A 27,369-nucleotide genomic window follows, 5' to 3' on the forward strand; every position below is an offset into this window, starting at 1 on the left:
ACAGAACTTGGAGATTCCTGATCTGACGTTGCCACCATCTGATATCAATTACTTTGTTTTTTAAAGAGTAATTGACACGTCAATGCGCCAGAGAACACCAGAGTAGATTAATAACTATCTGTGAGGTGAAATGATCCTTTATTGTAAAAGGAGTCTGATGGCAGAGAGGGCTCTTCTAAAGACTTTTTTTATCCTTGTACTACTGGTACTACATCATCTATTCACCATAGACATCCTTCTTTCTTATTTGAAAGTTACTGCAATTCATTTCTGAAAGGAAAAGCAGTAAATGTGGATAACCTTCAACCAGGAAGAGGCAATAATACCTGTATGACAGAGTCCTGAGGAGGGTGGTCTGAGGGGCTGCAGTTGGATGCTATTGGGGATATGTTGACTTTGGGTTAGCTGGTTAACAGTGACTTAACAGTGTTAGAGTAGCTTTACCATAATAACAGTTTATCCATTAGCCAAACACATATTTTAACACATATATATTTTTCAAGCACAGATATTGCATGATTGTTTATTATTGATGTTTTGTCTGGTGACAGGGTTTGTGCACATTATTAGAATGCTGGATAGAATTATATTTATGAATATGACAAAACCAGATTTCTTGGCTTCAAGTGAACATAATAAGATTGTTCATTGGGATCTTAGAGAGCATGTAAACAAGCTTAGTGTGAATCAAACAAAGAAGGAGAAGGCTTTTGCAGATCAACAGCAGGGTTGGTGGGGACACACAGAAAAGCCAACCCTTATTTTCTACAAAATTAGTCTGAGATAGAGAAAGAAAGTGAGAGAAAAGTAGAGATGTTGAACTTGAGGAGAGTGGGTGTGACTTGTTCTGTCTGTCCCCTCCCTCAAACATAGAGGTATAGATGGTGCAGGAGCAGCCTGCAGCATCCACAAGCCCAGTCTAGTGAGCTGCAACAGAGAAGTTCAGCCACCCAGGAAGCATCTAGCCTGATTTCTGCATCTGCAGCACACAGTTCTCTGAAACAAGGACGCCGACAGCGTGCACCTCCGTGACTCGCCCCTCATTCTGAGATCACTGAGCTCATTCAGGCTGCAACAAGTCAACACACCTGACACTGATAAGGATGCAGCAACACTCACGCAGCTTTTTGGTCCTTCTCCTCATAGCTTTCATTGCTGGGATAGGCTTCTCTGGTCCCTCGACTTCCCGCAGGAGCAGAGGTGGGTGATATCTTCTTCTGAGACATCAGCTGACACTGTCACATAGGCTCGGTCCTCATTCTCACCTCGTATGTGTCGCACCACTTTCTAAGATCAATGTAAGTGGGATTTAGTGTTACTGTGTATTTGATAGACTTGCTTTGATAGTCTGATGACTTCTTCATGTTATTGTTAGTTATTCTTAAACAACCCTTCATAGTGCGAGATGGAAGCTTCTAAAACGTTACTTCTAAGATAAAAAAGTTTGTCATAAGACCAGAGATCCCGAAACCTGAGAGACTGAACATAATTTGCCAAATTAAGCTCCACGATTTGAGCTCAGTTTTCTTGCTCGCATAATTATTCAGTTATGTCCTAGCTTACTGTTAACGTGAGATGCAAACACGATTTTCAGATTTCCTCTCCCCAAAACAAATCAAATCCTGCACTTCGCTTTGGTACAGAAGAGTTAATCCCAACTGTTGATCTTATATTGGATCCCATTCAAGTTTCTTTTTCAAGAGCCCAAACAGAAAACTTTAATATGTAAATGTATAATATATATTGTATATGTGTCAGTTTAAGTTCTTGATTAGTTCTTCATTAACTCTGTTACACAAAATGGTTGAAGCATCTTCTTTGTTGGCCTCTCCCCAAACAAAGCAACTAAACATATTGATTAAGTGGATTCAACACAGTCTTTTGAATCTGTAAACTGATGCTGAAGAGGGAAATCAGCCTTCCTCCCGAGAGCAATGGGGCAGGTTTCCAATTCACCTTGATTACGAGGACACTTTTTTCTTTTTTAGAAATACCTATGCTTTATCCACGTTTCCCTGACAAGAGACGAGCTGGCCAGTCGTTTTCTCAAAGGGTTTAAAGAAAGTGCTTCCAGGTTGGGGGTCAAGGGTTAGACTTGTAAGACAACCTGATTGGGTGCATTTCCTGGAACTGTTCCCACCTAGCTGATGATCTGAAGAATTTGAACAGTCCCTTATTGCTTTTATATGTTGCCTCGGGCGAGAGAGTTTCTTTTCTGGGTACAGCTCTCATTAATAGACTCTAGAATCAAATAATCTTAGAAAAACTCTTCACAGTCAAACATAGACGTGTCAGTCTTCAGTGGAAAAAAAAAAGTCCAAAATCTTACTAAAATCCCACCAAAGAAATTGATAAAATTGCTGCTTTAAATGAACATCTGTGAAGCCACTTTGAGTTGCTGTGTGGATTTCTTTTTTCAGCAGTTAGTAGATGACTGGTCTTGGAGGTCTAAAACTCATTAGCCCTGACACAGTTTTCTTTTCCAACATATACCTCGGAGGAGACCATAAAACACACACTCTTTAATAAGTAGTTAACAGCATATTGAACCTCTATCTGATTGGGATTCTTGAAACATTCTTGGAGAGCAGAACAAGTTTCCACAAATGTTTTCCATATTGTCTCATTGTCCCACTACAGTAGTGTGTCATTTCACACACACTGAAGCCTGCTTTCCATTTCTGAGTCATTTTCTAAGGTAAACTCCAGTGCCCTTTGAAGACTCTGATGGTAATAAAAGTGATTCGATGTTATGTGGTGCAAAGACCTGCTCCCAGTGCTGGCCGAAGTTGGCTTGCAGACAAATCTCGGTGTGCAGCTTTGGCAGCTAGATGAAAGCAGCTGTCTGTGTTTTTGCTGTGGGACTAGGGTTACATTTCTGTATCTGTTCCTCTTGGATCAAAGAGGAAAGCAGAGTGTATTTACTGCTCTGTCATTGCACTTCCCAAGGCTTTAATTCTTATTAATATGTTTGTGCTTCTGGACATGTTTTCCATTTTGCATGTTAATGAATCACTTGTAAAACAAGACATATATATATATATATTTTTTTTTTTTTTTTTTACCACTAACTGACTGGACAAAATCACATGGTCTACAAAGTACAGATGTGCCAGATTAAACATGGCCTTGTGTCATCTACAGATTAATTTGAAGGAAATAAAGCAGGACAGAGGAAAGTAGAGGACCTGAATGATGAACATGAAAAGGCTTAGTGAAGGAGGTGAAGGACGGGATGGAGCAGCGCCACAGGGAAAAGAGGAAACAGCTGTTGCTTGCAGTTGAATCTGAATCTGATGGGGGGTGATATAGTGTAAAAGTGGACAGACCTGCATGGAAAGAGAGCATGGGGTAAGATATGGAAGTTTCTGCTGCTTGCTTGGCTGCAAGGTGAAACCTGCAGTAAGCCGCAGAGTTTTGATTGTTCTGGATGTGATCAGACACTCCTGCTGAGTAGGAGATACTCTCTGGGCTATTATACCGATCTGAAGTTACTCCCATAAGAGCTTATATGGGTTAGTTCAGCTGTCGTTAGCTCATCAGCTAAAATATTTCAAACCCTAGCTTCTTCGTCCATGAGGCGCTGAGAGATTTTTACACTTCATTGCCTTAAATGAAGGTGACTGTTATTCCAAACTGCACAATAAAACATCTGTTTCCACAGTGAGGGAGGCCACGTCTTCTCTCCACCTCCTCAATTTCAGGATTGAAACCCGAGAGGCCAGAATACTGCACACCAGAGAGCAGCATTAAATCTCCCCAAGACTTTACCCTCCACTCAAAAGCAGTGTATTTATCCACTGTACGTGCAGTAAGGGTGTCACCTGCAGCTGAGATGTTGTGGCAATAAGAAATCCTATTTCGCATTTAGTATTTTTTGCACAGCAGTGATCTTCAGGTCCAGACAAACATGACATGTATCTCTTTCCATCAATCCAAACAGACCAAATGAAAACCAAATCCAAAAAAATGAGGGAAAAGGTCATGGCTCTAAACAGCAAATTTTTCAACCTCTGCATTCGCCATTTATGAGACATTTGCTCACACATCAGCGGGAGTGGATAAGTCCTGTGTTGAGCTCAGTCTGTTTCTTTTCAGAGCATCTATTTCAAGCCCTCCTCACATGAACCAACAGAGCAGAGAGACAGAGGCGCATGAGAAAGCTGCCACTCGTGGAAATCTGTGACAGTAAATCAAGCTTTTCTAAAGCCAAAGCTGTTCATACTGGAGGGGTTTGAGATTCACTTTCGAATGCCAAAAACACAAAAATATCATGTTGCGATACAGCTGAAAGTAAATGGAGTTGAAATGACAACCTCATTAACCTTCTACCTTTTGTGGATGATAATTCATCACTGCTGATGATTCAAGATAGCTGCTTTACAGAGCCAGATTAAAGCATCCTGTTTGATGGTATTTTTCTTTTTCTGCCCCGCAGGAATACATTCTCCTGATGTCATTCCAAACTAGGATGATTAGAATGAATGTTTAATAGATGATGTGGCATTGTTAAGAGCAATATCTGACAAGTTTATTGGCTGACTGCCAAGTGTTCAGTGATGAATTAGCATTACTCTTTGTGAATTCTCAAGGAAAGTAGCTGCTTATAACAGGTTGATTTAACTGGGGGGCCCTTACCACATGTGTAGCACTTTATATGATATACCTCCTAGAGAGAGAACGATTTAGTTATATTACAGTATGGGGCAGTTATCTCTATAGTTATGAAGGAGGAGATTATGGATTTAATTTCTCTTAAGTTAGTCGTCTTTTGTTGATACTTTATATATTCAGTGAGCTCATGTGTATGACACATCAGACAACAATGGAGCTGCCCTTGAAAAGACTTAAGATTCTGATTAACAGTCTTTGTTTTCCTCAGATGTCGACAACACGGACACACACAACAGAACTTAGCAGCTTAGCAGTTTTTTGTCTTGGTTGCTAAATGTCAGTTATTTTCCTTTGTGCTGTAGCTGACTGACTGCCAGGACACTGGATTCATTACTAAAACTTTCACTTTAGTTTGGAAATACTGATAAGCCTGAACAGTCTCTAAGTGGTGTATAGGCCAAATGGCAGGGCTGTGGACAGGTTGTCATGGGGCAGATCCAGTGTTTGCTTGTACTGGATATGAAACATGCTGCCAGAAGTTTCCTAATGCTTCATGCACTCTGAGCCCATCTCCCTTGGAGCCAATCCCTCTAGTGTTTTAACGGAAATATTGATGGGAGAAATGAAACAAATGCAGTTTTGATAGGAAACACATAGCTGGAAAAGCTCGAGGGTGTTTTTCAAATCCAGGGCTTCCCCCTCTTTCACTGTCAGTGTCTATTTTGGCATCTGGCAGCTTCTGGCAATATTGCTAAAGCAAAGTTCCACTATTTCATTTAGCGCTGAAATATGAGCCAAGGACATGTGCTGTGGAGAGCACAGAACAAATTCAGGCAAAAAGTCCATTATTATATGGCTTGTCGACTATGAGGGTTAGACGTTTTAGGACCTGTAGATTCAAAATAGAAGAGATAGAAACAGAGGAGACGCAAAACAGGCTCGATTTTATAACCATTGAATCTAAGTCTGCTTCGGTGTGTGCAACAAGCAGCAGACAGCAGTCATAACTCACTGTTTGTTTCCACAGGCAACATGACAGACGCAAGTAATGGAAGTGTTTATTGGCGATGTCTTTCTGCCACTCCCCCCTGTGTCTGAGTTTCTCCGACTCCGAAAACTCCAGGACCTGCTTTAATAACCATGCTTCAAACTAAACTTACCAAAACATTCACGTAACGTGTGTTTTCTAACATTTACACCACCGACCTAAAATTCTGTTGGTCTCCCTCATGCCATCTAAACAAGTTCTGACCATTCAGGGCATTGCCATGGCTACTCTTGTGGTGACTGGGACTCTGGGTCCTGTTGGTGTTGAGGTGTGGTCTCAGTGAGCTGAGCTCATTCTGGTGTATCCCACAGGTATGATAATATTGGATTATGAAGTGTTTTGATGCCTGGTTAATGCCTTTGGCTATTTTTTTGTTTGTTTAGTTATTTGTTCCCTGTGGTGTGGCAGAGGACATTGTCCCATATGGGAAGGTCACTGTCATTGTGGAGTTTTGTTCCACCTGGCGTGAATTGCAGAAATCTTTAGAGGTGTGGTACATGCCAAAGGAGCATTCAAGTGTATGCCGGGATGAGAAAATTTCCCAACAGAGAAATGATCAGTGATATTCACTTTACCTGTCAGCGGTTTTGATGTTGTGGTTGAATACATTCTGATTTTCTAACAGAAAAAGTACTCAAGAAGAAAGAACTCTTTTTTTTTTTTGAGCTGATCCATTTAGGACACAGTTACCTTTTTTTCAGGTTTCAATTCTTGGTCACAGTGTTCCCCTATAACCTATAACCATATGTGAGCTGACAGGGGAAATGGAAAATAGTCCCAAAAAAGAAAACTTGAAGAAGATGAAGTCTGTACTTTAATTTTTTTTTTTCAATAGGATTTCTGGTTCCTGCGTCTTAAATTTGAAGCAACAGTTGATAAGGCTAAATACTGTGTTACAGCAGTTATCTTCATTGCAGCACATAAAAACAGAAAAAGTTCACGTTTTTCCGTGAGATTGAGTTGGTAACCACGGAAATGTCAAACCCTCCAAAGATACTAGTGTATTGATTTAACTTTGTAAACTTTAGCAATGAAAATTGAATATACCCAATTACTAGCCTTTGTTTATACATCTTTCTCTTTAACTTTTCTTTTAAAACATATATTTTTTTTCTCTTTGGAAAGGAATAATGCCAGATCCAGTAGTTCTAGTGACATAGTTGCATAAGTACACATGAACTACTCATGACAAGTTTCACATAAACTTGTGAAACTTGTGAAACAGTGGTTGCATGACAATCAAAACTCACTGTTTACAATTTTTTTGTGTGTTCTGAATAAATTAACCTCATTTAAATCATTGTTGATACACGTATACACTGAAGATATGGTCATTGCGTCGTTATGCTTGCTGTTTTTTCCAGTGCCACTGAGTTATATTTTTTTCTGTTTTTGCATTGTGTTGTGCTGAGTGGCTCTCCAAGCAGCATCTCAGACCAAGTCAGGTTTTATGTGTTTTTCTTGACCTGTGAAAACAAGCTCATTTGTAACCTCTCTTGGTTTACTGTGTCCCACCCTCTGCTGCATGTTATCATCTCACTTCGGTCCCTGGGCTCTGCTGATTTGGACTGTGTTCTGTAGAAGTCACTTTCAGTGGAAAAATGATGTTATTATGTGGAGTTCAAGAGTTATCTCCAAATTTTTTCTTGCTTAATCAACACAAGCTTGGCGCTTTTTTCGCTGACTTCATATTTGAAGACAAATGTTCTTAAAAACCTCATCGTGAGAATGGACGAATATCTTGCAATAACTGCAATAAAAGTAATGTTCATATCAAATTAGTCTTCATCACCACTATTTATAATATTGAGATAGAAGCATTTTTCTTTATCAGTCTTTTGTGCAGGTTTCCCGATCTTTTTGTGTTATCCAAATTCATTTTGATATGTTGTATCTGGGCAATTTCCCGTGCATTTTTTTATCACAGAATCTACAATTTCAAACTACATTTCTCATGTATATTTTTCATGAAAAAGCAAAGGTGAGCTCTATTTCACATCAGTAGAAGCTTTGAGGCTTCCCCTATCATGAAAATCTAAGTAGTGTTGTAATTACACAACAATTACAACAATTGTTGTTGTAATTAATGCCACAATGCTCTCAGAGTTTATTAACAAGAATGTAAGTGAAAATGTATGAATGATATATGCATTAATGGTGTCCTCTCCTAACTCCTCAGTGAGGCGCCAGAACATGAAAGTCCGCATAAGCGCCACAGGAGACACTATAGTGATGAAGTTTCTGCGTCCCAACGCTGACACCAAGCTTGAGGGATACATCCTGGGTTACGGCAGCAGCTTGTTCTCCAAACAGTTCATCCAGCTGCCGGAGAACAATGGACAACCGTATGAGACTGAGTTTGGTAAGATAGGCTAGTGTTTCTCCGTGAAGACAAAGAGTTGGGATGCACATGTGAAATGTATATTGTTCATATTAGTGGCTGCTGAAAGGTATGAGCATGTCTGTGGGGGCTGTGAGGACATTAACACCAAACCCAACCTCTGTTTTTTTTTTTTAGATGCTGAGCCCAAATACCTTATAGCTGTCCAGCCTATCCCAACCAATGAGGTGAAAAAGCAGTGTGCAGGTATATCTCAAAAGTAATAACGAATGTGCTTTTTTAGGCAAGGAATATAATTAAATTGGATATCAAGGTAATTCGCACTGATTTTTCAGGAAAAGTTGAGCTGGAGAAGCCGCTACACTTGGTCATTGGATCGGTGACACCTACCTCAGTTCTCCTGTCTTGGGGAATGCTGCTGAAAACCCCTTATGAAGGCAACGTTATGAATGACTGTCTAGAAGATGGGTGAGCCTAAATATTCATCCTTTTCAAAACTTGGACTGTCATCACATAGAGCAGACTTTTTCAAGTCAGAATTTAAGAATATAACCATCTACTGGTAGAGCTCCTTCTGCGCACTCCCTCCTAAGCCTCTCCCACCAGATGAGTACTCACACAGACATACACTTCAAATGTACCAAAAACAAACTCTTACCAGATGGACTCCTACTAAGCTCCACCGGGGGAGATTCAGCTGCTTGCCTCATTCACTTGGAAATCCTATTGTTAGTCTTTAGTTTGCTCACCTGAGCTGGTTTATCTACAGTTTCAAAGAAAAACAGCCAGAAGAGTTGGAAAAGTCTGTTTTTTTTTCTCTCCATACAATAGAGGAATTGAAATCATGTGTCGGTTTGTTTGGACACCATTTTACATTCTTGCTTGCTCTGAGGATGTCTTTTGTATGTACAGTCCCTAAATTTGACCTTTAAGATAACGTCTCTCCACTAAAACTGTAAAATCCTAATTTAGTTAATTTCTAATCCTCATAACCAAATGTTAAGTATATCTGTCCACTGCAAGTAAAAAAAAAACACATTTTTAATGAGTTTCAATATCAGAGCACATAGTTATTCAGTATAGTGGCTAAAAAACATCCCCTACATAAGACTCCATGAAGCTAACATTTTAGAAAGTTTCAGAATTTGTTTACTTATACATCTGTCAAAAATCGGGGTCGAACCATGCGATGGATCTGATTTCGATCTGATTACCAGCTTGTTATTAGTAGACCTCCCATTCAGTGATTGGATTCAATTACTCCTTGTAAAGCCCATCTTCTTTCTTTCTTTTCTTGACCATTCTTTTAGCCAAACAAAACAAAATCTAACCAAGCAAGAATATGTCTCAGATGGAATGGCAGAGCAGACGTTACAATATAGCGCTATTGTCCCAGTATACAATGCAGTGGGACATATCGTGACACTCAAACATACCTAGGACTCGGTATCAAGATCCTGATGCCTTTTTTCTCCTTTTAGTTTTAGTTACTTTCTCACATGTGCTTCTTATTGCGCACTGGGTTTACTGTTTATGTTTGTTTCCGCTCTGTCTTGGGCTCAGACACTTCATGGTGCGTTATCGTGAGAAGAACAGGAAGTGGAACTACCAGACCTGCCCAACAAGTGATACAGTCATTGACAAACTGAAGCCAAACACAGTCTACGAGTTCGGTGTTCAGCCTAATTCTAAAGATGGCTCTGGGGTGTGGAGCAAGCCGGTCATTCACAACATCAGCATGGCAAGCGTAGAAGGTATGTCTGATTTATCTGTGATGCCAAAGTACTACTTGTTACGGCTGCTGTGAATATAACACATAAATATAAAATTTGCTGAACAGCCAATCAGAGTGAGGTTATTCACCGACAAAGGCGATCGTACAAGTTGAATCAGCTTAGAAAATACACTGATGGAGTCCTTTGATCCTATGAGTCCTGTAATCGTGACGGGACCCACACACCAAAAACACAAGAGAGACATGCATTCACAGGTGTCGGTTTGATGTGTAAGGGCCCTAACTTGCACCAGCTTCTCATTTCATAGGTTCCTCACAGCTGTCAACCTCACCAAAGTAGTCAGGATTGGTTACTCCACACTTCTATGAGGACCGTGCAGGTGGTCTGACCTTACCTTTCTAGGACTGTTGGCAGTGCTCTGCAGATTCGCAGCAGAAATACCAGCATTCATGGCTATTTTTACCCATAAAATGTATTGTAACACAAGACTTGTAAAGCACAACTTATTGGTATAATAACAAAGTTTGAAAAAATCTATAACCAGACTGAGATTTAAGCAAAGGCCATCAGGATTAGCAATATTTTGTGCTGCAGCTGTGCTTAAGGGAAAAAAGGGTCAAATTTGGACAGAATTTCTGTTACTCGGAATATTTGTGCAGTATAAGTGACAATAAGTGTGTATGCAGTATGATTTATATCCTTTTGCAATGACAAGTGTTTGAAATGCAGTTTGACCATATTGTTTTACCCTCTGGTTTGTTCCATTAATTTCGTAACTGTTCTTTATTTTGTGATTCCAGAGAGGGTCGTCAGGAAAATCTTTAAACGACCTGTCAACTCCGGGGTATGTAATAAATTCACTAAGTATCCAAACGAAATCAAAGTCTTGTAGATTTTTCTTAAATCTAGCTTTTATGGAACCAACAATGTTGATATATAGTTATAATAATAATAATAATATTTCATATACTGTATTACTTTTTTGAGTGGTTAAACTTCAGGTACACCTTTTCTCTTAAAAAAAAAAGAAAAAAAAGAATGATAAATGTCACTGGGTGGGCATTTGGAACAGATCATCTCTTTCGGACTCCTTGTTGTTCATTTAAGTGAACTCGTGCGGTTCTCAGGGTTACCTCAATAATTTTCCATTCAACTGCTGAATGGAAACGGCATCAGTGCAGCCAGGACTAGCCGAGCCAAAGGGAGCAGTCTGTAGCAAGCTAGCTTCTGGAGTATCCAAATGACAGATGAGTTGGAAGGACAGGGGAGAAGTATGACAAAAAAAACAATGGAGAGAAGAAAGGTGGCACCCATTTTCTGTCACATGATTGAACCCATAAAACATCCTACCATGGGGAAACTATCCAACAAGCTTCTCACTAGAGACTTTTTTAGTTCTATGATACAGAGAAAGGGTTGTCAGACGAGAAATATTACCGTTCTGCCGTGTCCTGATCGGTAGACACTAAGAACCACTTCTCCTTGTCTTCTTGTCTTTTACCCTTCAGAAACCCTTAACACCAGGTCTTCACTCGTTCCCCTTTTCTCCTCAACATGGTAAGCCAATAGAGACACACAGCTGTTGTTTTAATCCACTGAACCATATCTGACACAGCAGAAGATTAGTTTTTAACGATGTACTATTATTTATTGCTGAAATGTCTGTTTCAGACTTATTCGCTGACCCTTGTTTTAAGACTCAGCACTGAAAGAATTTTAACTAGAGACGTGATTTATCATAAAGCAGATGGGACCTCATCATATCCACTCAAAGTTTTTCATGTTGACTTATTGCCAAGACCAAATACAGTAAAGCTGTTTTAACAATGTGTTACTGATGTCAGGTTTAGCAAGAAATATCATATTCAACTATTAAAGATTTGTTGATCGAGCATTAGCGTATGGAGGGCCGCGCACTGATGTGCAGTAATGTGCAAATGTTTTAACAAAAAATAGGGTGCAGATCCGCAAAAAATATCTGAGTAAGTTGCACTTATTGTTGAATAACTTGAAGAAAAGTGTGGTTTACAACAAAAATGGCGGGCATAGTGGCAAGCATCTTGCACATGAAGCAACCCCAGACTCACTTAATGACACTGAGATCGAGATTAATTTGGTAATGATCACATGTCCCTCTGATTGTACTGTGAGATGGATAACAAGCTTAAGAGCCAATGTGTCTAAAACATTTGCAAAGGACTCACAGAACCCAATCTATATGGTTAATATTGCCCTGGTGAATCGGCTAATTTTACCCACCAAGGCGAGAGTCGAGCTAGATGTCCCATTCTTTTATTTCTTAGTAAGATTATACAAAAACTATTTTGTTGGATTTGATAAAACTTAACGAGGAGATAAAGCGTAGTCTCAGTGAGAGCCATTTTGGTGCAGATTGGGGTCACTCTCTTAAATTAGCAAAATACAGTATTGGCCGTGGAAGAAGACTTATTGTTTTTACAATTTATCTAAAGATTATATGTATTGAGAGGAGGCTTTCTAACCCTTTTACACATTGCGACTTTACTTTTTTCCAAGGCTGCTGCTTTCAATGGTAGGGCATATATATATATATATATATATATCCATATAGCAGTAACCAGCTGTTGAATATAGCACAGCATTTAGAAAAGAATGAGCACTACAGAGGCAAATACATATATTTTCGGGTAAGACTAGTTTCAAAGAAGATAAAAGGTCAACATTGTATTTACAGCAGGTTTCTGCTGCCGAAATATGCTTGTACTTTTCAAATCTTAACCCTACTGGAGCTTTTGTGAAAGGTTTGAATTTTGTATGAAATATGCAGTTACATTTTTACAAAAAAGTTTTGCTGATGTTTGACATACTTAACTCAAATGTGTGTGACATGTTTTCCTCCAAGACACATTTTGTTTTGGTGAAATGGTTGCGTGTAAGCTCACTAATGATAACTCATTTTTCAGGACTCTTAATTCATCAAAGGTCTGACTAATTTCTTTTTTGTCCCTGTCAGTTCCCCAAAACAGGACCCGGGGCAGACAGCCCACCCCCCGGAACATAATCCCACAAACAACTCTTGGTAAACATCAATCTGACCTAAAACTGAGTTCAGGAATCAGAAAGAACTCTGGACTTTATATCTGACAATTCTGTCAAGTTGGAAATCTTAACTTATTGCTTGTTATTCATACAGGGCTTACAGTAATACATTTTTTTCTCAGGTCTACTAACCTACACTGTATTTCTCAGCTCCTAGCACAGCTGCTAGACAGGAATTTCTGCCGACCCTCGGACCCAAACTGCCTGTGGCCAACAAAAAACAGCCAATCGGTAAACCTTTCCTAGAATATTTCATGGCTTTGAATCCAGCTGTATTTATTTATAGGAGTGGTAGACTGTAATGGAGTGGCTTTGACCAGTAGCTAGACCCTCCCTGTGGAACCCAAATGATGCTGCAGGTAAAATAGGTGGCCTTAGATGGATGTTAAGCAATACAACCCCCCTACGGTTATTTTCCATTGATCGATTGGCAATGTGTTTTTGGAAGTTAGCTGGACAAGTCTACAGGCCAAATGTACTACAGAGAATTGTACCCAGAGACTTTCAGCAAAACACGGATAACAGTTGGGTGCTGCTCAGTTAAACAGAGCATTTCGGAAATCATACACCTCAACGTATTCCTACATTTTTCTCTTTTTGGCATTTCTTTTAATCCATGATGCCACTTTTTCAGGATTTGCTGGATGATTGATTTCAGTGCAGTGCGAGCCAATGTTTGAATTCTACATCACAAAAATGCTTTAAGCAGATGTTTCTCGCTCTCCAGCAGGAGCTTTAGCAGAATATATCTTATTTCCTTTTCTTTCTGTCTGCACTACATTGTCCCTCGGTGTCCTCCTTCCCTTACATTTATAAATCTAAAAGTTAGACATGCAATTTATTGAAGCTTCACATGATACCAAATAACCATTTGTGAAGAAAAGATATAAAGGCATTGCTATCACAGATAGAAGTAGCTCTGCCTCGTTGACTTACTTTGAGTTGCTCTGTTCTATGTTGAGGCAGCCTGCATGCTTGTTAGTGCATGCGAGTCACCTGCAATAAACCTCAGAAGAAGCAAATTACCATATTTTTTATTTTTATTTTTAACTAGAAACCTACCAATAAAGAGAGTAACTGGTCCAAAATGAACCTAGGGAGAAATCTACAAGGTGCTTTTTGTTTAGCCCCATTTGTTTTTGACCAATACTCTGCTGCACACTATTTGTACACTGTGTGTCAATGTTAACGTGAGCACAGTGATCCAAAATGCAACATTTAGTGTTGCTTTGTGAGAAATTTTCCAATGGTTAACTTTTACTATTCAGTTTATATATTTTTTCAACATTAGGAGAGCAGTTCCAGGAGGTATTTGGCTATGTCAGTTTCATGCTAATTAGTAACAACAAGTTAACAATCAAACAAGAGTTAAACAATTGCTAACCGTGACTGTGGATTCTGTAAAAAAGAATTTAGATAAAGTAGCATTTATATTTTTGTACAAAACCCACCACCCCCACAGCACAGAACATTTTAAAGGTCATTTTAGATATTTTGTGGGCCTAAAATTGACTAGGAATACCAAATCCCTTGAATTCCATGTTGTCTTTTGATTGCTTTCCTGTACTGCAGTTTTCTTTTTTCTCTTATTTACCTACCTCATTTTTCTTCGTTCATCCTCTGAATAAGGTGAACATCTGACTAGATTGAACAACCAATTTAGAATGGTCCAGCAACTATTAAACCCTCATGTGTCACACCCTCTCAGAGGCATAGCCAATAGATTTGGATGGCCATCAATCACAGGCATCCTGGCCATCATGGCCGAATCTGTGTGCAGTAACATGGCTGTTACACTGCAGATAGCTCCATATGGTCTGACTCCCTTTGAAATTGGACCTGTTCTATCAGACTATTTCAAGATAGAAATGATTGTGTTGCCTCTGCTTCAGTTAAAGTTTTGACATATGAGTTGTGGGGTCAATAGCTGTTGGCACTTTTTTCTTTGTGCTGTTCTCTGAATGTTTTGCTTTTACAAAAAAAAAGTACATTTGAATGAGAGTTTATATTATTGTGGCTTCATGGCCATATTTTGTCTCTCTCACAAAACCTAGGAGGAGGAGAGCTCTCCAGACCCATTTTTCCTCCTTTTCTGGAGGTGCCTTTGACTCCCAAGCTCCGTCCTCAAGTACACATAACAGCCACCGTGGCACCAGCGCCAGTATATCAAGCCAAACTAGACAAAAATGGAGGGCATTCACAAAAAAAGCCCCAGACTCATCTTCACGCACAACCTCAATCCAACTCCAAGCACCAAGAGCAATATCAGGCTCCACAGACAAAGCCCCAACCCCTACAACCTCCACCACAACTCCACAGGCAAAGTATACCACAACTGCACACAACATCCCAGCCAGAACTCAACACCGAACCACAACCCCAAGTAATATCCCAGTCCACACTGCAGACCCACCTTCTGTCAAAACCTCAATCGACACGACTTCATCAATCACGTCCTCAAACCACACCACTACTCCAATCTACACCAAAGCCTCAACCAGTACCTCAGAGCATACATCAGATCTTACTTCCAGCACAACTTCAACAAAAGACCTACAGAGAGCTTCAAGCACAAATTCAGCCTGTTCCTCAGCCCACACCTATGTTTCACGATCAAACCACAAGGCCGACACCTCAGCACATATCTCATATGCAAGAGGCACCACGAAAGTTTCACCCCAACCCCCAACATCAAACACAACATCAGCCAAAGACACCACATACACAGCCCCAGATCACCCAGCAAACACCTGAACCAAAGATGGTCTTTGCAGATTCTGAGCCCAAAGCACAACCCAAACCCAAGAACCAGACCAATCCTCAGCTACAGCCTAAACCAAAAAAGCTGTTGAAGCCCCCAACAAACCCAAGAATTAGGGAACGGAAACGATATCAACCAAACGTTCAGCCACACCCCCAGCCACAACCTCCACCAAAGTCCCAGTTCCAACCAGAACTTCTGCCACACCCTGAATCAAGTGCTCAACCACAACCTCGGCCAAGGCTTCGTCTTCTGCCTCATACCAGGATCCAATCTGATCGCTCCAAGGGTACCCCAAGGAAGGCAGTTCCTATGGGTAAAGACCCTACATTCTGCCACCAGCATTCCTTAATTAAGCATATTTCAAATAATGTTTTAAGGGGGGCATATCAACAAATTTTTTGAATGATCTGTATTCAGTTTTTAAAAAAATATATTTTACCATCCCATAGATTGTGAAACCCACAATTCCTTTGGTGCAAGTGGGAGTCTAGTATGCCCCCTTTAAAAGTCAAAACCATACTCATATCATCCCAGATAAATGGTCAATTTTCTTTCATACAGCTCCTAGTCCACTAGAAGAGGGCATGCCTATACCAAGACCTGCCCTGGCCACAGAGAAGGCTGGTAGTTACAATCATGGTAAACAATCACTATAACAAGTTTGTCCCATTACCATCTCTGCTTTTTCACCAAGTCACATGGAACACAGCGCTTTCCCATCTCCATCTCCATCCTGCCAGCCTACACACCCCACCCTATCGTCGTCCCTGTCTCCATGTGTGCGTCCATTTTCAGCACAGCACACTCACCTCACCCCTGCCAACTCACAACCACGGCAGTCTGGCTAGCTTTTGATCTCACTTTATGCCTCTGAGTCATTTCATCAATTGTCAACATTCCTTTCATTCTCTTTCATTGAAGAGCTTTATCATTTGTTCCATCTAGGTAAAGGTTTGAAGATCAGATGTGGATCCTCTCTAATTTTCAATTGCCTTTTTGCTCATCTAGGTACTGGCGTCGTCAGATCATCCGTTGCTGAAGTCCCTCATTCTCCCATTAGCTCATCAGTTCCTACCGCAGAAAGAAATGCCACACTGCCTCGCATCCAGACTCTTCCTCATTCCACTAATCTTGGTGTCAGACCATTCTCTCCATCCAAGACAGCTACCTCCTCTCACAACTCCAACACACCTGGTGGTAATGCTTATTCCCTTTTACTAAGCAGCTACCTCCTTTGCAGCTACACATCTTCAGCAACAGAAGACAAAGTCTTGGCTTTATTTAGCCACACGGTCCATGCTGAAAGGCTTTCTTCTTCCCTTGCTCTCTCCTCCTTCACCATCTCTTACAGTACATATGCTCTTTACGCTCTGCCACATGTGCTTGGTGTGCATTTTACACCTTCACCACGGGCTGCAGTGGCGTCTCCGGGGTCAGGGTCGTTAACATGATTTACGGCCCCACTTGCTGGCCAGGTGGGAAGTCTGGCCGCAGCACTGGGCAGGACACCACATTTTCACACCAACCTCGCCAAGCACTGTGCAGACACTACAGCCTCCATAGTCTCTCAGTCTGTCTCTGTACCTCTTTCGCTTTCAAACACACAAACTCCCAGAGGGGTTGTAGAAACGAAAGCGAGAAATGTAGAAAGACATGAAATGTATTCTTTAAAGTTATGGCAGATCCATTGTTTATCCAGAAGATCTGTAAAAGAAGAATAGGTACACAATCTTTTCCTGCTTTGTTGACACTGGATATGAAAAAGAAAGTAACTTTACTTTACTTGACTTTATGCTTGTCTGATGTTGGTATCTTTGTCATAACAGACCTTTCTCTCCCTCCAACAGCCAATGGGGCGCATCATAGGGGCAATGCTCTTCCTAAACCTGTGGTGTGGTCCAAAGAAAAACCTGGTAAAGACAAACCAAGATAATAACCTCAGCGGCACTGTTATATCCCATTGCACACGGCCACACTGATCTGTGCTTTTGTCACAATGCTCTCATGCTCTGTGATTTTGTGTCAAGTCATGGTCTTTGTTGTCTTTGTTGTTCATACAGTCGCTATAACTTATATTTGACTGAGACTGAAGCCATGTATAATTATATATCGATATATACAAATATATCTCTCTATATATATACGTTGTTGTGCTTGTTAGGAATGGTGAATGTGGTTTGCTACTTTTTTGGGTCAATCACATTGTTTCCATTCTGCCAGGCAGGCTCAGCTAATTAGAGTAAATTAATCCATCCATAACTGTTAACACAAACCATGTCTGGGCCACATGTATTAATGGTGAATCTGCTCAACTTCTTATTGTTTGGAGTTGTGAAGAGAGATTGCGCTTCAGTCCCATGTCACAGCTGGTATGTGTTACTGCTGGAAACTTGGACAGTTTCAGAGGTCTTCAAGGAGTCGCAAGACTCCCTGGAAGCAGCTCTATGGAAAGTAATTCTGGTTTTGTCTGTCAGCCTGTACAGCTAAGCACACATTAACTGTCTATATACAGTGCCATGCAAATGTCTGGGCACCCCATGTCAAGATTTCAGTCACTATCAGTGCCTAGGAGAGTATCTCTTAAATGTTATTTTTCACAACGCTTGTGTCAGACTCTTGGATCGTCCTCCATGCATTAAACTTATGTGGTCTTTGAATTTTTGATCATCTTCTGGTCAGGGGCTTCTTCAGGTAGTTGTTGTTGGTTTTTGAAGTGGGTTTAAGATAATTATCTTGTACTAGAAGTCATTCTCTTCAAGTCTTTAAGCCTTTTTACCGGTGTTTTGATTATTTCTTCCTGAATTTGCAGGTCCTTAATCGAATCCATTCCAGTCACCACCGGTGAAATTTATTTTTTTTTTTTCTCAACTTTGCAGATTTTCTGACAAATGCAATCTCATCAGTGAAAGGTTTGTGCCATGCCTTGTGGCAGCAGTACAAGTTTAAAGCATGATTGATTTATCCTCATGCTTAACAATTAAAGAGTTATTTCCCCCCTCATAATTCAATTTTGCACCATCTCGAAACATACCTTTACTCACTGCAGCCAAAAGCTTATGTTTTAACTTCATAGTATCACAAGAAAACAAAACTCTGTCGCATATAATTAGAAAAGATTTTCTTCTCATGTACCCTCCATTAGGATCATAATCATTTGTGCAGGTGTGGGTGCACAGTAGAACTGTTTACTACCCCTCTGAATATCAGTTTATCTTCTGCTCTCTTAGATATTTGCAGCAACCAGTGGTTATACTTGTAAATGGCAAGTAACCAATTCCAAAGATCTATTTTACTAGTACAAAGACAGCTGGTATAGCGTGTGCTTTTTATGTCAGTCACATTTAACCTTAAAAACCTTGTCTCTTAACTCCATTGTCATGAGACACTGGTTTATATTTGCGAGGGAATGATATTTCCATTATCATGTTAATCTGTTAACGTCCTCACTCAGACGATGAATGTATCTGACAGAAACCAGCACTCCCACCGCTGCTGCTGTTTTTAATCTTACTGTGAACCTCAGCACACTCTTTTAGAGGGAGGGCCAAACCAAATACACCTGCCGCAGAAGTGCTCTTATCATATACCATGCAGACATATTGTTGACACATGTAATTGGCATCGCATCTTATTTCCTGGCCAGTCAACCATGACATCACTCATCTGACCTGTTACTGTAGTTCTTCGTGCTTCAAACACCCTTGTGTTCTCTGTCTGTTTATTTTGTCACTGGCATTTAAATTGCTGGATCAACATACAGTATGACTTTACATGTGAGCATATGTTTGCCATTAACTGACAGTTAGATCATATGTGAGTCAGAGGCACTCCTACACCGTGTTCTTTGTGTTAATCAGTGAGACTTTCAGGCAGATGTTGTCCTCTGCTTGTCCTGATAACCTGAACTCTTTTGTCTCGGCAGTAAGAAATGGGTTTGAACCTTAAACATGGACAGTTGTTGTATCTCGTCAGCAGACCTTTAATGAATCTCCAAGATATGAAATTACAAATTGCAAGGGGAGTGTAAGCTCTGGAAACAAATCTGAATTCTTAATGTAGGCTCTCTCAGCAACACGGGTATGAGACATGTAAAGGAAATTTCATGTGTCAAGCCTCCCAGAATTTTTTGCCAGCTCCTCTGAGATACCACAACACTAATTTGGGATAATTTTTGCTCCACGATTTAAAAACATTAAATCATGGTAGAACCCTTGTGTTAATAAATCAGAGCATGACAGTTTGTAGCTGTGGTGATTTCATTACGAAGCCCTTCAGCTCATTAGGATCCATCATCCACTTCAGCAAAGCCAGTTCATTCCTTGTGTTCACCTAAGCACTTCAGAGTGAAAAACTGCCATTTGGTCTTCGTCTCACACCCTGGCTGTTTTTTTTCTTGGTTTTTTTGTCTGTGTTTTAAGTCTTCTGTGGAACATTTGTTGGTCAAACATCATCACATCCAGATAAAACTGCTGCCTTATTTTCGTGCTCTGGATTTACATGTAATCTGTTATTCTACTGGCGATTTGAGGGAGAGCAGTTCAAGAACTACTATATAGTTTCAACAGCAACATTGGTTTTCATTAGTCAGAGTTTATAGTGGTGCTCTGTGGCGGCACTCCACAATGGGACTTGCACATACAGTCTGCCTGGCTGCTTTATTGTTGCCTGTATATGTGTTTGCACACTTTTTCCCCCCCAGCGCAAAGTATTTCTGCAGACCTCTGTGCTTCTTAATGTCTCCCCCCTCATGTATCTTCAAACTTGGCATTCTTTCATGATTTCATTGCACTGTTAAATTAATCAACAACACTTGTTTTCAGCTTTGTATCTTTTCTCCAGTGTTGGCCATCTGTTTCTTTGTTTTGTTTGTGAATTTAACCTGAAAGAGACTCTTGTTTCCCACAATTTCCAGCTGTTCTGCGTACTCCTGTTCCAGGCAACAAGAGACCCAACCTGGTGGGGAAACCAAGTGATCATGGTGAGGCCAACAGTGGCGGATGTAGACAGACCACTGCATCTCCTCATGTAAACTCTAATTCCACAGGCTGCATGCCCAGAGAAAGACTTGATTAAAAGTGCATTTTCTTTTATTTATTTGCACTCTTTTGTAAAATGTGATAAAATGTAAGTTTAAGGAATAGTTTGACACTGGTGAATTAATTAAATCACTCTTATGCTGAGAGTTAGTAAAGAGACTTAAAGTAGGTGGAAACAGCTCATTTGACTGTCCAAAGCAGGTTAGTCTCACAGAAATACTAACAATTAGCATGACCTCTTAACTCTGCATTAGATGGGGGTGTCGTGTCATGTGTTGAAGTTAAGTACCAGTAATATGGAAAGCGAGAAACTTCTCCTCCACTGACTTGGTTTCGTAGACGATGGTCCTACTCTAAGTGGGTTTGAGGGAACTATCACCTCTGTGAAAAGGCCATATTAACTTATTTGACAAAGCAGAGGTGTGTTCAAATAATTCACTTTCAGAAACATAAAGTATTTCTGGTGCCTAAACCTAACCAATTAGTTTTTTTTTTTTGCCTAAATTTAAACAAACACAGACTAACAGCGAAAAATAAAAACAATATGCCAAAACTTAACCGAATATCGACTTAAAATGGTAGTTACACTGACCCATTGAAGAATGGGGCAAAGAAATTCAACACAGGAACAAGATCAAGGTCTCTCGAGTTAGTCTTTTACATTCATGAAGTCCACTAAGAAAAAGCCACTGACTGACTCTCAGTTAGCATCGCTATGTGTTAGAGCATATGATTACCACACATTATATACTTATAAGACTTCATGCAGTCATTGCACCCGGTCATTTGAAGTGTCCGGCAACACCTCGAATAAGGTTACAATCTATGCCTCTGTGCTTGCAGTAGCTGTTGTAGAAGGGACCTTTAATTTGAACATTTTTGATTTTATCCATCTACCTGTGCTTTTATCAGGAACACAACAGAGTTTTAATACCTAGCTGGAATGTATTCAAACTGCAAACAAAAGCAATTCTGACACAAGAATGAACTGATTAGAATTTGATGCTCAAAGGACACTGCCATAACTCAAGAATTCATATATTGATTGTAACAATATTTAACACAATTGTTTATGAGGATGAAATAACGAAGTTCTAACATGTTAGACACAAAAGTCAACGGTTAATTCTGGTCAGACTTGGATGTAAAATGCTATTGGACTGACTAGAAGATACATGCAACCGCAAAGGGGTAATTCTAGCTTTCACTTAGTTTTTTGCGCACATTGAATATACTGTAGATGCTAATGAGTTGTAATGAAACAATTAGTGAGCTTTAAGCTTTGAGTGAGCCGTTTTCCATCTCCAATCTTAAAAAAGGTTTCAAATTAAAAGTACAAATATTTAACTGTCAGAAGAATTGAGCCGGTTTCCAAAGATAACAAAAAAAAACCCCACATGGTTTGCGTCATCAATCCATCTATTTGACAATTGTTGGTTGCTTTCCTGATCTTCCCCCTGTCTTAACCCCCCCACCTTGTGTTCTACATGTTCTTTTGTTATCTGAATGATGCTTCCTGAACTCAATCCTCATAAGCCCTGTGAGAAAGCTATCCTCGTTTATTCAACTTCAAATTCTCATTTTTTCCCCCACAGGATCTCAGGTGCGGTTCTTTCATGTTAAGCTGTATTCTGCATATTAAGAAGTACTTGCAAATACACAAAATAACACTATCTGAACATCGCAGTTGATCTTAGCCGTCTTTTTTGCACATGTGAACACAAAGGAAGAGTGTTTGTATTTGAGTTTGCACATCTGGGCACCCTTGGTCTATGAGGGTAAATTCTTGGAGAACTGTATCCTTTTTAAACTGAACAAGAGATATTATTCAGCAAGCAATCTCAGATATCCCAGCAGCCAGGAAGAGGCCACTGAGTTGCTTAGTGTGGATGGCCAGAGCAGATGGATCACAACTGTGTATGACTGCGACTCAGATGACGAGGGAGAGGAACTGATCTCTTCTCCTCCTCCTGCTCTCCGTCCTCAGATAAACCCATGGACCTAAAACAAGGAGACAAGGAGTCCATCTTGAAGCCATTCACTGTGGTCACAGCCAAACCAAAGCAAGAGCGCAGGCAGCCGACGACCACAGCAGTCCCAGCAGTAAACAGTACGAGCAACACAACTTTAATGCTTCTTATGAGGGACATTAAAACTTACAGAGAGTGGATTCGCACCTAGATGTAAAAGTATCTTCAGGATTGTGAGGCAAATGTTTGACTGGAACAGCTTTGCAGTCTTTGCATGTACAAGATAATAAACAGGATTTGTTGGTAATGAAGCCTGCATGTGTATAGTCGTAAGAGCATGAAAGAGGGAAGAAAATTTTGAGTACCAAGAGTATGAGTGCAGGCCAGAGCAGGTGCTGGGCTGGATGGTTGGTGACATAGGCCAAAGCTGTAAAAAAAAGAGGACACAGAGAGCTGCCAGCTACTGCTGGCAACACACAACTAACCCCACCCTCCTCCCTTTTGTTTCCTTTTAAGGCAGCCGTTTTGACATAAATGAAAACTCCTCCATTTTTAGGCCCTTGCCTGCATCAGAGGTAGACATCATGGGCAAGAAGCGCTTTGTGGGTAAGACTTCAACAGGGCTGTCTTACATCTCTTCTTAAGCTTCGTAGTGACTTTGCTGGCACTATCTAGAGTAAATGTTTGTTGTGCTTGTCTATAGCTCCCCATGTCATCTACAAGACGGATAAAAAACCAGATGAGCCCTGCTCCATCACCTCCTCTCTGGCTTACTTCCCCGATGAGGAAGCCAGTGATCAGAATGTAACTGGTCCTCCTCGCACAGCCCCGTCAAACCTTACCGTGGTTACCGTGGAGGGATGCCCGTCCTTCGTCATTCTTGACTGGGAGAAAACAGATAATGACACCACAGGTAAAGAGCATGTGCATGAAAAGGCTACCCGTGGTGCAAAAGCCGTATTTGTGAAACTCCGGCCTGCCACCCGTTGTGGGTTGGTAAGCTTTGGGGCCAAATTATGCTCGAGATATTGGTCCATGCCAGTCGACTTTAGTCGTCACTTCTGACAGCTTTCTCTGTCTCATTTGTCAGAGTATGAAGTTGTCTCCACAACCACGGGACCCAATGGACAGGAGGTGTCCATACTAACAACCAACCAGACACACACAGCTGTGGAGAATCTCACACCAGAGAGCAGGTATGCAGCGTAAACATGGTGAAACAACTCCTCCATCTACCAGCCGCTCAGGTGCTCTTGGATCAACCGGCAGGTTTACATGCTTTTGAGGTTGTTGATAATAATTCTGAGCTTAACAATTACCGTATGCTTCAACCAGCGAGTGACCACATTGTTAAGGGGCTCGCTGTTGATCTAATCAGGAGAAAGATATCAAATGGCACAGTAGAACATTCAGCACTCTACTTTTGTTTGTCTTTGGATTCACATGAACTCTGGCAGCTCATGCAATGAATCACATTTGGTTTTGCACGCAGAAAAACGGCCAGAGTGACACAAATGTTGGAGAAATTTGGGTGGAGTTGGAGTCGGTCACTGAGTTTTTAATTAGATCTCAGCATCTGGAGTCTCTCGACTCAGCAGAACCCCTCCCCCGGGGAGGGTTTGCTAGACGGGCTATTGCCAGCACATCTGAACGCAGCACGTGGAATAACCATCAACTTTGTGTGTGTGTGTGTGTGTGTGTATAAGTGTGAACCCATACTTAGCTGTCAAAGACATTAAATACTAAGCATCTCGGGTCTGGAAATGGGTGGACTTCATATGAAAAGCTACTCAAAGTTCAGATTATGCCATTTCTTTCTTTTCTTCTTCATACGAATAAACCTATTGCTGTCCACATTTATTTTCATTTCAGTTATGAATTCAAAGTGACACCAAAGAATGAGCTTGGAAGTGGACCCTCCAGTGATCCTGTGACCTTTAGCACAGAGTCAGGCAAGTTTTCCAAAACATTTGCTCTAATCGGTCACAAACCCTGACGTGATTACACTTGAAAAATAATGTGTAATTTTCCTGATAAGGCCCCTTTTCAATAAAAAAAAAAAAAAAAAAAGATCATATGGCAGTGATTAGAACTAATGGTTTTACACATCGTGCTGACTAAGAGTTGAGGGCCTTCTCAGTTCACCAGACGACCTCAAAGGCTGGTTTCTAACATGTCATCCACCTGGTGATAAAAACTGCTCAGAAAGCAGCTGAATTAAGTCCCGGTGGGGATTAGCTGTTGTGTTTTAACTCTAAATTACCTTACTGTAAGGGGATTGCTTTGCTTCGACAGTCTCCTGCTCTTTGCAATCAAAGCCCAGCCTTTTGGTGGTGAACACTGATAATACAACGCCAAATCGGCTCTGAAACAAGTCAGGGTTTGTCTAGTACAATGTTTCATCACTGTGTGCTCATTCCAAGTTGTTTTGATGATGTTATTCATTGCGACTTTCCCTCACGTCTGCAGCGGATCCACGTGTGAGCGAGCATGCTTCGGGTGAATATTTTTGTTCTTCATATCAGTCTTTTCATTTACACCGCAGTTGCTATATTAAGGGTTTGCTTCCGTTTGTTTTCTTACAGGTAAAGATGCCATCTGGACTCAGTTCCCCTTTAAATCAGATGCCTACTCTGAATGCAACGGAAAGCAGTTTGTGAAGAGGACCTGGTACCGAAAGTTTGTGGGAATTCAGCTCTGCAACTCGTTGAGATATAAGATCTACCTAAGCGACTCACTCACTGGTATTTACACACATAAATAACTGAACTTGGGTATATGAGAAGCCTTTTCAGTATATCTGCGAATCCCTATGCATCGTTAGCAGGAGTGCTGGTGAACCATACAAATACGGCCTAGTGAAGAAAGGAAAAAAATCTTAATTGATCTTAAAAAGTAAACCCGATTTTTTGACTCATTTTCTATCGGTATGAACCATCATCTCCTCTTTCCACACTTTAGGGAAGTTTTACAACATAGGAGATCAGACGGGGTATGGTGAGGACCACTGTCAGTTTGTGGACTCCTTCTTGGATGGTCGAACTGGAACTCAGATGTTGGCTGACCAGCTACCAAGTAGATCAGGTACTTTGGTGAACTGTTAGCTGAGCACGGTATGTATTTCATTAGAGGAAGCTCATCTTTTCTGTCTGCGTATCAGGGTTCTTCAGAGCGATGAGACAGGAACCAGTCAGCTTTGGAGAGATCGGAGGAAAGTCACATGCGACATACGTAGGCTGGTATGAGTGTGGCACGCCCATACCTGGGAAATGGTGAGAACCCACGAGGCTACCTGGGAGGATGACTTTCTCTGTGGTGAGGAAGAAGATGAGATGCCTGCTTGGGCCTAAAGGGATGAGAGCCTTTCTTCTGGGTTACCACGGATACTGCAGTTGGCTCTATCTGTTTGAACTCTCCCAACTTTCCCAAGTGGGAAACCCCTAAAAAAGGACTATTGGGTGTCAAAAACCCTTGAGCATTTGTAACAACTTAATTTCTCTATTTATCAAAAGAAAATGTCACACCAGATGAAAGAAGGCAGGGTTAGAGTGAACCAAAGCGATGAATATACAGAGATAATTTTGGGAAGCTGGCTCCCAAAGTGTAATAACTTGTATGATACTATTTATCAAAGGGTCGTTAATGAATATTCTGTGTGTGCTCAGGTGTTTAGATGAGAAAGTACAAAAAAAACAAAATAAAAAAAATAAGGGTTCCAATACTTGTTTGTCAGTGAGCACACACACACTGGTCATGACTAAACAGAAAGGTACCAATCATAGTTTCATGGTACACGTTGTCGACGTAAAACACAACTACACACAGATGAGCAGAATTGACCTTCTGCTGGCCTTAAGGGATTAGAAGTAGTTGCAGTTTGCACAGTATTAAACTTTTGTTCGTTTATGTATATGGTGTAAAAATACAGTTTTCCAGGGATCATATAGTTTAATACATCGCAGGTGAAAGACAAAGTGGCTGTAGCCAAACTGTTTTTTTTTTTTTGTAAGACTGCAAAAGGTTTAACCCAACGTTGCAGTGAGGCCACATAGAACAATGTACGTTTTTTTTCGATGCCCATGAACAAATGCTTCATGTAGAAATGCTCAAAGCAAGCTTCATTGTGGAAAAAAAAAATCATTTGAGTTGAGCTGTTCAAAGTGTACATAGCACCTTTTGTACCCCGATCTTTCATGACTGCAGTTGTTTGATGTACCATGTATGTTGTCAGCAATAAATCTTGTTTTTATATTTACCGATTTTCTTTCTTTCTTCTGACTTTTACGTGCAACACAGCCTTCCAACTGGGGTTTATTCCCATTAAAGATATTTCTGTCAGAACCACTCTCGTCAAAACGAGACGAGAAACAGAGATGAATTTAAGAAGCTTATTCTGAATGCATACAATTGTGTTTGGTGGTATGGCTCTGTTAGGAGGAAGTTCCCGACTTTTCCATGAGCTCCATGGAAGCCAAGACAGGGAACAGCAGCATCCTCAGGTGGAGTGCCTTCCATTTGCTGTAAAGGCAACAAACCCCCTAGAACAGAGTGGGCAACAATGAACAACAGTATGACATTGTCTGGCAATGAGAAGTCGGTGGAGCAGGGGAGGGGGTGGGTGCAAGCAGAAAGCAAGAAAAAGCAGTGACAGCAAACCAAGTTTAAATGAAGTGCCCCAAATGCCAGCATCCAATTGCGAGCAGCAGCTGATTACCCATTGAGCGAAGCTGGTTGTGGACAGCCATAAGGGTTGGGTTGGCGTCAGCCAATAGGCAAAGGGCG

The 27,369-nt window shown here is 40.7% G+C and overlaps 1 protein-coding gene across 4 annotated transcripts; it reads left to right on the plus strand.

Moving 5' to 3' along the window:
* Positions 1-925: 925 nt before the first annotated feature.
* abi3bpa (ABI family, member 3 (NESH) binding protein a) lies at positions 926-26,842 on the plus strand. 4 transcript variants are annotated; one of them, XM_075479296.1, is made up of 23 exons: positions 926-1,200; positions 7,842-8,024; positions 8,181-8,249; positions 8,339-8,471; positions 9,567-9,757; positions 10,540-10,583; positions 11,248-11,296; positions 12,732-12,797; positions 12,968-13,048; positions 14,872-15,894; positions 16,143-16,220; positions 16,590-16,778; positions 17,429-17,494; positions 20,494-20,559; positions 22,605-22,727; positions 23,104-23,193; positions 23,291-23,500; positions 23,678-23,783; positions 24,460-24,539; positions 25,057-25,086; positions 25,173-25,331; positions 25,549-25,671; positions 25,748-26,842. In XM_075479296.1, exons 1-23 carry the CDS (start codon positions 1,104-1,106, stop codon positions 25,861-25,863), a joined length of 3,372 nt encoding a protein of 1,123 aa, XP_075335411.1. In that variant the 5' UTR covers positions 926-1,103; the 3' UTR covers positions 25,864-26,842. The 4 variants fall into 4 exon arrangements, with proteins under 4 accessions (XP_075335411.1, XP_075335412.1, XP_075335413.1 ...); XM_075479297.1 differs by lacking the exons at positions 14,872-15,894; positions 16,143-16,220; XM_075479298.1 differs by lacking the exons at positions 12,732-12,797; positions 12,968-13,048; positions 14,872-15,894; positions 16,143-16,220.
* Positions 26,843-27,369: the final 527 nt, after the last annotated feature.

Source organism: Odontesthes bonariensis, chromosome 12 (assembly GCF_027942865.1).
Source record: "Odontesthes bonariensis isolate fOdoBon6 chromosome 12, fOdoBon6.hap1, whole genome shotgun sequence".
In the NCBI taxonomy this organism is placed as follows: Eukaryota; Metazoa; Chordata; class Actinopteri; order Atheriniformes; family Atherinopsidae; genus Odontesthes; species Odontesthes bonariensis.

What these genes read in the sequence shown, in the direction of transcription:
- abi3bpa (XM_075479296.1), top strand. Translation starts at nt 1,104, where the DNA reads ATGCAGCAACACTCACGCAGCTTTTTGGTCCTTCTCCTCATAGCTTTC. An exon ending in AATGACTGTCTAGAAGATGG is followed by an intron (nt 8,472 to 9,566) that starts GTGAGCCTAAAT and finishes TCTTGGGCTCAG; the next exon opens with ACACTTCATGGTGCGTTATC. An exon ending in GTGGTCCAAAGAAAAACCTG is followed by an intron (nt 17,495 to 20,493) that starts GTAAAGACAAAC and finishes CACAATTTCCAG; the next exon opens with CTGTTCTGCGTACTCCTGTT.